The following is a 12,176-nucleotide window of genomic DNA, read 5'->3' as shown; positions in this document are numbered from 1 at the left end:
ATCCCGAGCAAATCAGGTACACCTGTATTTTTAAAGCAAAGAGCATGGGGAGAGGAAAACAATTTAACAAGTTACCCAGATGCACAGTTACCCAGGATGAAAGCCACAGGACAGTCTCAGCTCTTGCACCACCACCAAAACATATGCCCCCCATCAAAATTTAATTACACTGCACAACACTTTGTGAATTGAGCTTCATATTTTATCAACTGCTCTGCTTTTGACAGGACAGTTTCCTGAAGGAAAGTTCCAAGAATTGAAAAGTTCCAACACCCACATACCAGAAAGCGTTTCCTGAATTTTGTTACAGGAACTGACTTCTGCTGTAATTTTAACATTTACTTTCCAGAGGAGTTCCATTTAAAAATTTTTGTTGCAGATTCTTTACTCGACGACAGAACACCTAGGCGACGCTCTTGCTTAAAATGGGTCGGGGGGGGGGGGGGGGCAAACCTTTATTTCAGTTTCAAAAGTCGGGATGTGATTGACTGACTCACTTGTGCAACTGACTCAGTTGTAACTTTTTCCCTGGGACCAAAAACAACTGACTGGACGAGGGGCGGGGGGGGCATGGAGTTAGCAGTTTGGGGAGGGAGCCCAGAGCAGACATGAAAGGGTTGATTAGGTAACCAAGTCCTTAAGAAGTAATTCTTGGGAAAGCACGGCTTGAGCAAACATTGGAGGTTGCTTCTTGGTATCCCCCTTTTCATGTTTTAAATATAGGTGCATTTGGACATTTCAACTAACAGAGTTTGTAATTGGTACATAAATTTATAAAAGTAGACATCTTCCTTCTGTACCAACCTCTTGTCTATTTCAATGGGGGGGAAGGGGGAACACGTGTACCAATGAATATATATTAAATCAGAATGTAACGGCATTACATGATATAGTTTATATGACACTGTATCTCCCTCACACACACCCGATTTCACCAAGAGTGGTAGGTGGGCCTCTGGCCTCAGACCCAGCAGGGCTCCTCTACCCAAGCTCAACCCTGGACCTACCCACTAGGAATCTCTGGGTGAGGGTGGGGGGAGTGTAGAATCTGCCTGTTAAGAAGCTCTCGTCGTGTTTCTCGTGTCTAGTCTGGTTTGAGAAACTTGAGCTGAATATAACCACCCTGCCCCTAAAATATTCCTTCACTTTTATGTGTTTCATTGCTCGACGAAGCACTAAGCAATACTGGAAAGAAAGGCAAGATCCTTTGTGGGTAAAACACCGGCAAGCCAGTGACTCAAGAGTCATCTCCTGAACTCTCCCCGGCCCACCCAAACAAAGGATCAAGTGGCCCACAGGCCTCCAGGCGTTCACCGTCACATGAGCCGTGGGGGAGGAAGGACAATCCTTGGTACTTTCAGGACGTGGGGGAACTGTGGGTGTCCCTCTGGAAACACGATACCTAATCCCCAAATCAAGACAATTTAGCTGTCAATAGAAATACAATCTATTTCCCCCTTCTGTTTGCTGCAGTTCCTTCTGACAAGCTGTCACTACTGGGATTTCCTCTTAATATATTAAATCTGACGTCAAATTACTGCTTTGAGTAACAGCCTTAAGAATCTGACAGGAGTCCCAATCTGGTTAAATTAAAAAAGAAGCCAATAAACCAATGCAAGAAAACAACAGACGTTCACCAGAGAAAAAGACTCGCAGGATATTAAGTCGGCTGGCTTTGTGGCCATCAGGTTAAGCTTTAACTCGCTGTGGGTAGATAGGAAAAGGGGAAAGTTTGCACACGGGCTGGATTCTCAACACTGATCTCTGCCAAGACACAAAAAGTCAGTGCTGGGATGGTTATTAAAGTTAATTTTTACTTCTGGGTCTCCAAGGGCATTAACACCAAAAGTTATAAATCTTATCCATCCACCTCCCCTAGGGCCTAGAGCTAAACGTCATCTGCTACAGACATAGTGAAGTGAAGTCGCTCAGTCATGTCCTACTCTTTGGGACCCCATGGACTGTAGCCTACCAGGCTCCTCTGTCCATGGGATTTTCCAGGCAAGAGTACTGGAGTGGGTTGCCATTTCCTTCCCCAGGGGATCTTCCCAACCCAGGGATCGAACCTGGGTTTCCTGCATTGCCGGCAGACGCTTTACCATCTGAGCCATCAGGGAAGTCACAGACATACTCGAGCAACATATTATTTTGCCTTCTAGTTGCTATTTTATTTTGAGCAAAGGAAGACATTTACATTCATACAAAAATGAATGAAAGGGGATTTTCCTTGTGGCACGGTGGATTAGAATATGCCTGCCAAAGCAGGGGACATAGGTTCGATACCTGCCACAGGAAGATCCCACACGTTGCGGAGCAACTAAGCTCGTGTGTCACAACTACTGAGTCTGCATGCTGCAACTACTGAAGCCCGCTCACCTAGAGCCTGTGCTCAGCAACCAGGAGTAGCCCCCACTTGCTGCCAACTAGAGAAAAACTGCACACAGCAACCAAGACCCAGTACAGCCAGAAATAAGTAACTTTTAAAAAATAAAATGAAGAACAATCTGAAGCAAAGCTAGAATACTACCATCTGGCTCCCCCCAATTTTTTTTTTTTTAACTGAAGGAAAAAGGATAGGCAACCATTTAAGCTGTAAAAGTTATGCACCCACCCCATATCAACAAAATGTAACTGAACCAAAACAGAGAGGTAATGATACCCAAGCTTGGTACATTTGTACTTCTGAGCCAAGACAAGTTGTCCTCAAGGTGCCGGCTATATTTCCAACTGGTGTGGGAGGTAAAGTCAGAATCTACTGTAGCCGGTAGGCCTTTCTCACCCCCATGTCACGTACAGGACTTCCCCTTTCAGAGGACAGATTTTGAAAATACACTTCTTGTCCTATCTTGGGACGCAAATGAAATGGAGAGCTTTGCTAACAGAAATCTGAGTTTAGATATTTAGAAGCTATCAAGTTGTGTGTTACAACTCAAAGCAGTTATGAAGCTAACCAGCTTAAAATTCCTCCATTTTACAGCTATTAAATAAACACGTAGATTCGCATGCTCAAAACAAGTGACAGTACCCAGATGAGGGTGATTTCTCTTATCGATGATTAAGATAATGAATATATTTGAAATTTAAGTTGCTTAAATGAAGCATTCACTGAATTCCATTTTCAAAAGAGTATAGAACCAGTTAGTGAACACCTTTTCATGGTACAGTATGGAATCCCCTAACTCTCATGAGACCACTTGAGTCCATTTTGCCAAAGAAGATCCCCATAAATCAGCTAATTAAAAAAAAAAAAAAGACTCAATTCTCCTACCACCTTCATCATGAACCTGTCGTCTGAGTCAGGAAGCTCAGTTGGGCTCTCAGGATGGACTAGAAGGAAATCACTTAAGGGACCTGTCTGTTTCTCTTCTGTCAAGGACACAGTTTACAATGGTGTCATAAGGGAAAAAATGAAGACACTCACTGGGTCAAAATACTGCATAAATTATTTCCCTCTTGAAATCACTTCCTTGAACTGCACTTTGCAAAACACCAAACATTCTTCTTTGATATTTGCTCATATTTAATCAGAGCTTTTTTTGCTTTCATGAATTTTCTTCCAAGGTAATCTTTACAAAGCTCATAAATTAGGGGTGGGGGCAGAGGATGGGGCAAAACTGGTTCCATACCAGTTTAAGGGCCTTGCCTTTTGCAATGGAAAACTTCCCCCACCAGAGTCAGAGATCCACCAGAAACCAGCTTCATAATAATCTTGGGAACAATCTGACTTTCCTCTGTTATTTTTTTTTTAAACGTCATTAACTTTAGGCAAACTCAAACAAAAAACCTGTGGGAGAATTCACTAAACCTAATTTCCTTTTGCAGTTTGTCTGAAAACACTTTTTCTTTTTTTTTGAGACGCTCTCAGACACTAGAGGCTACTGTACTAAAGAAGCAAGTTCAACTCCCCCAATCTCATTGGAGCACCCACCCCACCCCACCCTACCCTACCCTGGAGATGGGGGCCAGGGGTTCTCAGGTAGCACAAAGTGCATTTAAAACCAGTTAATCCCTACCGGTAGTTGAAGATACATATATATTCCTTTCTAATATTCAGGAACTGCTTCAATGAAAGGGTTAGCAGAGATGAAGAATCAAACAAAGCCCTCTTTTCTCTTTTATCCATCAACACATTCCTCAATATAAGGCAAGTTAATCCTCATAGAAAAGGATAGATCTACAAACTGATAGGATTTTATACCTTCCCCTACCCATCATAGGGTTTACCAGTCCACAAAAGATGGTGGGCCAGGATATATAGGTCTATGAAAATACTTTCCAAGAGCTTTAGGTCAGCATTTGGAAACTAAAGCCATGGTCTGTAACTATTTCACATTAAAGGAAGCAAGTTTGTTACAATTCTCACAGGAAGTGTCATCAATGTATCTGCTGTGCTTATAGATTCCCAAGAACTGCACACACTGATCTGAGAGAGGAGGCATAGAGCATGCTCTGCTTTAACCAATGTTGTACTGTTAAGTAACTGCCTTTCTCCACAATTCTGAAAAGGCAAACCATATATTTGACGTTCTCAAAATACTGACCGAAAATCTAATTTTTTAAAACTTAGGCAATTGACCTTTCATTCAGTAAATGTCTTCTATATCTAGCAGAAGAAATAACAAAGCAAAACAAAACAATTTGTTACTTTCTGCTTTAAAGTGAAGGAGAGGATTATGCAACCTTAACTGATGAAATTTCAGAAGCCAGAAGATAACTTAAGTAGTCCCTCCTTCGTTCAAAGTACTTCTAGCTTATGCAGGGGACACTAAAAATATGAGACAGTATCTTAAAGAGCTGACTACAGAGAAGAAATACACATGAAAAATTAGTCATACACCATCCAGTGCTACAAAATTCAACTTCATCTAAGTTTCCATCTACTACTTCTACTCAAAAAACAACAGAAAACAGATTATTTAAGCAGTGAACAGTGAAACTATTGTGGTTAGAACAAGCTGAGCTATTAATGTTTACATCCATTAGTCGTGTCTGACTCTCTTCGACCCTGTGGACCAAAGCCTGCTAGTTCTTCTGTCCATGGGATTCTCGTGGCAGGAATACTGGAGTGGGTTGCCATGCCCGTCTCCAGCGGATCTTTCCAACCCAGGGATCAAACTCATGTCTCTTCTGTCTCCTGCACTGGAAGCAGGTTCTTTACCACTAGCGCCACCTGGGTGTGTATGTATAATGTGCATATGTGTGTGTGTGTGTGTAATGGAATGTTACTCAGCCTTTAAAAAGAATGAAATAATGTTATTCGCAGTAATATGGTTGGATTTAGAGACTGTTATACTGAGTGAAGTCAAACAGAAAAAGAAATGATATTGCTTACATGCAGAATCTTAAAAAAAAATACTAATGAACATAAACAGAAACAGATAACAAATGAACTTATGGCTGGGGAGGAGGGTGGGTAGGGAAGAAGAATTAGGGAGTTTGGGATTGACATGCACTCACTGCTATATTTAAAATGGATAACCACCAAGGACCTACTGGATAGCACAGGGAACTCTGCTCAAAGTTACGTAACAACCTAAACGGGAAAATAATTTGAAAAGAACAGATACATGTATATGCACAACTGAATCACTCCGTGGTACACCTGAAACACAACATTGTTGATCAACTGTACTCCGATATAAAGTTTATAAAAGCAATAAACTACAGGAAAGTTAAATAAATTCTGATGTTTCAGTGTCCTGAAACACTGGGAGTTAGACAAGATAGTAATTTTAAAGAGTAAGTAGCAGTTTAGAACAATGCCGATCATATAATATTGCATGAAAACAAAATTCAGATTATATCTGCGATGAATGTAACTAAAATGATTTCTGGACCCTCTGCAGAAGAAATACAAAATAAATAAAACACAGTTATTGATGTGGTAAAAAGAAAGAAGGCTTCCCACCTGGGAGCTAGTTAGTGGTAAAGAACCTGCCTGCCAGTCCAGGAGATCAAGAGATGTGGGTTAGATCCCTGGGTGAGTCAGAAAGATCCCCTGGAGGAGGGCACTGCACCCCACTCCAGTATTCTTGCCTGGAAAACTTCAGGGTCAGAGGAGCCTGGCAGGTTACAGTCTATGGGGGTTGCAAAGAGTCAGACCCAACTGAACATGTGAGTGCGTGCTCGCACACACACAGAAAAGAAAATGCACGTTTACTACTTGTGAGAGACACTCCCATAATGCAGGCATAATGCAAACAAGACACCATGGCCTTGTGGCTTTGTTTCTAGTTCAAGGGCACATCTGAAGGCCAGGTAGGAGAGCGGAATGTGTACACTCTTCCTATTTCAATCACCAGCAAACTGAACGACCATGCTGATAACTCGGATTTCTACATCTTGCAGCAGAGTATTTCTGGCAGAAACTGCTTTTTTGTGCTTTTAGATTGAGGCTCTGCAGCTCCCCTTTGACACCTCATCTCAGCATTAAAGAGGCAGCCTGGAAGCGAGCAAACGCTGCAGGCCGCTCAGGAGTCGGGCACTGCTCCACCTGGGTAACCTCAAGCAAGAAAAGACTGACTGGGCCTTAGTTTCCTGAACAAATGTGAAAAATAAAAAGTACTTACCTATTTAAGTGACTGCAAAGAGTCAACCAGGTAATCCAATTACAGCCGCTGTGCCTGGCACACAGCCATGTCCAATTTAGCTATTACCTCATTTTACTCTTCATTAGTTTAAGGGCGCAGACACTGAAATCACTCACACCTGAGTTCAAATCACTGCTTTCTAGCTTTGAGCGTGGTTAGATACTATTTAATTTCTTAATCACAGTGTCTTAATCCAAGGTTTTGATGCCCTGGACCCTTCAGGCAGTTTACATTTCAGTCAAGGCTAGTAAAAAATAAAGATGCAACTGTAGTTTCTCAGCAAAGTTTTCCTACAACACGGCCCCAAGAACCTCCTTCTTAGGAAAAAACCATAAAATGGGGGCAGGGGATAAACCACTGAGAGAAGAGGATTAATTATATACAAAGCACATAGGAGACGCTCTATAGAGTGAAATTCTCTTCCTAGAAAGTTCTCTTAGGAAAAAATTTTAAACTCATCAAGCCCACACTTCAACAGGAAAGCATCTATTTCTCTGACATATCTGGGTCTTCAGACCCGACTTGTGTTTAGCCTTGTAAGGTTCCCCCAAATGACTCTACGACCTCAAAAAGCAACTTGAGGAGCCCTCCAATTATTTTAAACGTGACACCAAAGGACTTTCTAATAAAACTGAAAGTTAAAAAAGAAGGCATATCTAAGTTCTTAAGCCTCCTTTAGCCCCAATTGCTGTCACAACTAAAATGACAGCACACACAGCAGTCTGAATCTCATAATCACTGATGCCTTGTCATCCCTCTTAAAGGCTCATTTACCAAAAGGAAAAAAAAAAAAAAGGTAACCAGGGAAAGCCAGGGTTGGAGGTTCTTACTATAGCGTTCCTCTGACAGCAACTGCTGTTCATTATCCTCTCCCTTCACCAATCCCGGTACATTCCTGGTCTTTGCCTACTCAGCAGATTCACGAAAGCTGTGCCGTTTTATGTGCGATCGTACATTTTGGCAGTAAAATTTCCAGTCACTTACCAGGCAAATTCTCAACCACCAACCCCCAAGGCGAACTGTTTCGCGTTAATTGATTTCCAAAATGCTGCTCAAGGCATTACCAGAGGGAGGGGGAAAAAATCAGGAGAACCTGAAGGAGGTGTACAAAGAAACTAAAGGATGATTTGGGCAAAGGCAGACAGGTTAAGCCAACTTGATTTCCTTGAAAATAACGGGGGGGGGGGGGGGCATAGGAGAGAAATCTAACTTGATCCTTAACTCGACCCCTCTTCTTCTCCTCTGCAGAAATGGTCTAGTACGTTCTCCAGACTTTTTTTTACTTTTTAAAATCTGACATACATAACGATGAGAAAGCAATGACAAAGCTGCTTCCTGCCGTCTTCCTCACGGCACCCCAACCCCTCTCCTGCAACCTTCCATCCCCCTCGCCGCTCACACACATTTGGAAAAGTTTCTTTCGGTGCCTGCCTTACCTTGACTGGGCTGCCATAATTCAGTCTGTAGAGCTCAAGGTCTGCCGTCCATCAGCGCCTCCAAGCCGCGGCCCTCCTGCCGGCGCCGCGCTCACCATTTGCCGGGGCCGGGCGGGGACGATTCCCCAGCGCGACTCCCCGAGGTGACGGGACTACCTGCTCCTCGAGCCCGGGCGTCCTCAGCGCAGCCTCCGGCTCCGAGCGTATTGGCTCGCGCTAATCCTGATAGACATCCGGGCACTGGGGCCTCTGCAGGCGCGCTCCACTCCGGACCGGGCGGGGGAGCGTCGCGTCCGAAGCCGAGAGCGACCGCGATCCCGGCGGGAGACTCCGGACCAAGGGACGCCGCGCGGGTTCCCTCGGCGCCAGGCCCACCAACGCGCAGCTCCCGCCGAGCGGCGCTGGCACGGCGGCCCGCGTTCGCAGGGAAAAGAAACCGTCCTTGGGCTCACCTCGAGTTGTCCGATTTCGCGCGGACACCCCCGCCCACAAAGTTCTGGTGGTACGGCCCGACTCCTTAAAAGGGCAGGGCGCTCGGCCGGGCGAGCCCGAGGCTGCGCCGGGCGGGGGCGCGGATCCCCGAGTGCCGACGCAGCCCAGCTGGCCCGCTCGCAGCCGAGCCCCGCCTGCAGGCTCCAGGCGGCCGCTCTCCTGCCAAGGTTTTAACAATGTACACAAACGGCCGGAACACTCAATACCCCGGCGCTCCGAACTCCAGCCCCGGTTTGAATCAGTGTTGAATATTGGGGCCCCAGAGCCTGAAGTGAACCAAGAATTACAAAACAACAACAAAAAAAACCCAAAGCAGCAGACCAAGTTCGCTACTTTTGATCATGCCAACGCTTGCAGTCAGGAAATGTGCGACTACCGCACACTTGTTTGACTTTGTCGGCTTTCAGTTTTGATTTCGTTTCACTGAAACAAATGTTTACAAAACGCCCTCTCTGTTACTTGACAACATGCAGACACGAAAAGGCAACAACTCGTTTGGCACTGAAAGAAGTCATTAAGGAACTGACCAGTTTTTAGAAAATAACTTAGGATGCAAGCCGACAATATATTAAACGCTGCAAGTACAAACGAAACCGTGTCCTACTAAGGGGACCAGGGAAGGCATTTAAACTCTGCCTAGAGCTAAGCAGGAGACAACGTCGCTGGACATGGGGAACGGTGGGCTTCAGCATCTCCCTGGGGACCAGCAGCAGGCTGTAGGGGGCTGAAAACTTAAATGCATGTCCCCCTGCCACCCAGAATCATGACGATGGCACCAAGCTTGCAGAGCTACTCCAGACTGTATTGCTAAGGAGCCATGCACAGAGAAATGTTGTCATCTGCCTGAAAACTGCAAGGCTGTGGGGTGGGGGCTGATGAGGCAGGAGGAAGGCACAAAAGCATCTTTATAGTGGTTCTCAAAGTGGGATCCGTGGTCTCCCGGGCGTCCCTGAGACCTTCTCAAAGGTCACAGCTATTTTTAGACTAACACAAAGACACTGTCCTTTTCACTGTGCTGACATTTGCACTGATGGTGCAAAAGCAATTGTGGGGAAACTGCTGGAGCCTTATCACTCAACAAGGCAGTGGCTCTTCACCACACATTAGCAGTTTAAAAAAAAAGTGTTTCCTTTACATATATCCTTAATGAAACGACCAGTAGGGATTACTACTTTTATTAAATCTTGACCCTTGCATACAGGTCATTTTGGTGTTCTTTGTGACAAAATGGGAAAGGAGTCATGTATGGATGTAAGGGATGGACCATAAAGAAGGCTAATCGCCAAAGAATTGATGCATTTGAACTGTGGTGTTGGAGAAGACTCTTGAGAGTTCCTTGGACCGCAAGATCAAACCAGTCAATCCTGAAGGAAATCAGTCCTCAATATTCACTGGAAGGACTGAGGCTGGAGCTGGAGCTCCAATACTTTGGCCACCTGATTTGAAGAGTCGACTCATTAGAAAAGACTCTAATGCTGGGAAAGATTGAAAACAGGAAGAGAAGGGGACAATAGAGGACAAGATGATTGGATGGCATCACCAACTCAATAGACATGCGTTTGAGCAAACTCCTGGAGATGGTGAAAGACAGGGAAGCCTGGCATGCTGCAGTTCATGGCGTCACAAAAAGTCAGACATGACTGAGCAACTGAACTGACTGACTGATTTGTTACCTGGCAGTCATTTTCACAAAAATGAACAAAATGAGTGTTTCTTCCAGGAAAACAACTGACAGTATTTATTGCCAATGATAAAATTTGAGTTTTGAAGCATTTTGGAAAACTTGACACCTGTCATGTTGAGCTTGACAGCTTCCCAATACTTAAAGACATCCCTGATGAGGTAAGGACAGTAAGGAGTGTGGCTTTAGAAGACCTGCCTAACCTAGTGACCAAAATTTTCTAAATAGTACAAAATCATGCATGGGTAAAAGATCCACTGAAAATGCAGGAAAGACCAATGGATTTTAATATATGAAAGTTTAAAAATAGCTCAATGAAATGACTCCAGATTCTATACTGCAACTAACCTTTAGGAAACTATGATTGTAGAGTTTTGATATAATATCAAAAAAGGTATTAAAGTACTCCTCCTCTTCCTGTGTGAGGCTACATTTTCTCATTTTCTTCATAGATTTCAACCAAAATAACACTGCAACACACTGAATTCAGAAACAGATATGAGAATCCAGCTGTCTTCTATTAAGCTAGACAGTAAAGAGATTTGCATAATGCTATTTCTCTTACTAAAGTTTTTAATTTTGGAAATAGTTTTGTTTTTCTCAAAAGAAAAACATTATTTATGTTAACAAGTAATGGGTTACCTGTTAGCCCATCTTTCTCACAGTTATTCTAAATACCAACCATGATCATCTATGCTTTAAATTGGTACTAGACATATAAAAGCAGCAGAAACAATACTGCATAATGGCATTTACTCACAAAATTTCCATTTATCATTGGCTAGTAATGTAAAATCACTTATATTAAAATTACATTTTCCCCAGTGAACTGTGTTGTTCTAATCCACTAAAGAAGAGGAAATGAAAGAATACAGCAAATATTCACATGCAAGGAAATCCGAAATCAACAGATCACCAGTACACCTGACATTCCCAGAGCTCTTGAAATTATTTGTAATGTAAATTACTGAGGGTAATTTGAAACTGAAGTGGGATTACACTTGATTGGTAATAGTTCTAACAAAACTATAGGAAAGTGTGGGAGAAATGATTCTGGAATTGGATACTGCCTGTGGCTGAAGAAGTTGCAGTACACATGTGGGTGTGATTTTCTCCAAGTGTTTTGAAAACACCATTGTATCCAACCTACAGTCTTGTTCAGCAGTGAAAATGAACAAAAGACATTCTTAACCTTTTGGGGGCACAGAATTCCTTGGCTTCCTGATGAGATTTGAGGATACAGACCCATACACACAATACTTGCTATACTTTGATGTTTAAGGTCCTCATGCAGCCCACTTGGGGAGGATCGGAGGCTCCATAGACTTCAGGTGAAGAATCCTTGGCCCCGAAGGTTCACTCAAACTGGACCAGCTAATGAACCCAATTTACCTTACAAATAAGGAGTATGTTGTTGCTCAGTTGCTAAGTGAAAAGTGTTAGTCATTCAGTCCTGTCCGACTCTTTGCAACTCCATGAACTGTAGCCCTCCAGGCTTCTCTGTCCATGGGATTTCCCAGGCAGGAATACTGGAATGGGTAGCCATTCCCTTCTCCAGGGGATCTTCCCAACCCAGGGATCGAACTTGAGTCTCCTACATTACAGGCAGATTCTTTACAGTCTGAACCACCAGGGAAGCCCCAGTATAGCATATACTCATAGATACTTACTTCATCCTTTGGGCTATAACCCAGTACTCTACCCTGGGTTTTATTGCTCAGATTGTTCTGGCTCTGGCCACTGGAAGCCCTTTCCCATCAGCTCCTGATCCCTTTGACTTGCTTCCATCTGTTTTGCCTTTTAAGCACTTCCTTACTTTCTGGTACTATGAAGCTCCAGGCTCACCTATTTTCTCTGCCACAGCTTTCTCTAGAATCGGCTGTTTCCCCCACATATCAGTCTCTTATCCTTACAAGCTACTGCCCAATCACCTGCCATCACGGCCAAACTTCCTAAACAAACAGTGGTCAGCTTGCT

The 12,176-nt window shown here is 43.7% G+C and overlaps 1 protein-coding gene across 5 annotated transcripts in view; it reads right to left on the bottom strand.

The window, feature by feature from the left end:
• AFF1 (AF4/FMR2 family member 1) overlaps positions 1 to 12,176 on the bottom strand; it is a 197,542-nt gene that overhangs the window by 131,157 nt on the left and 54,209 nt on the right. For 2 of the 5 annotated variants that reach the window (XM_043448190.1, XM_043448191.1), the window contains exon 1: positions 8,027 to 8,471. The exons of the other annotated variants lie outside the window; for them this stretch is intronic. In XM_043448190.1, the coding sequence (XP_043304125.1) occupies positions 8,027 to 8,043 (17 nt within the window). In that variant the 5' untranslated portion in view covers positions 8,044 to 8,471. Of the gene's footprint in view, positions 1 to 8,026; positions 8,472 to 12,176 lie in introns of those variants that run through there. 5 annotated transcript variants of the gene reach the window in all.

Source organism: Cervus canadensis, chromosome 26, assembly GCF_019320065.1.
Source record: "Cervus canadensis isolate Bull #8, Minnesota chromosome 26, ASM1932006v1, whole genome shotgun sequence".
NCBI lineage: Eukaryota > Metazoa > Chordata > Mammalia > Artiodactyla > Cervidae > Cervus > Cervus canadensis.
The sequence above is the reverse complement of the archived record's forward strand: the minus strand, read 5'-3'. Positions and strand labels throughout refer to the sequence as shown.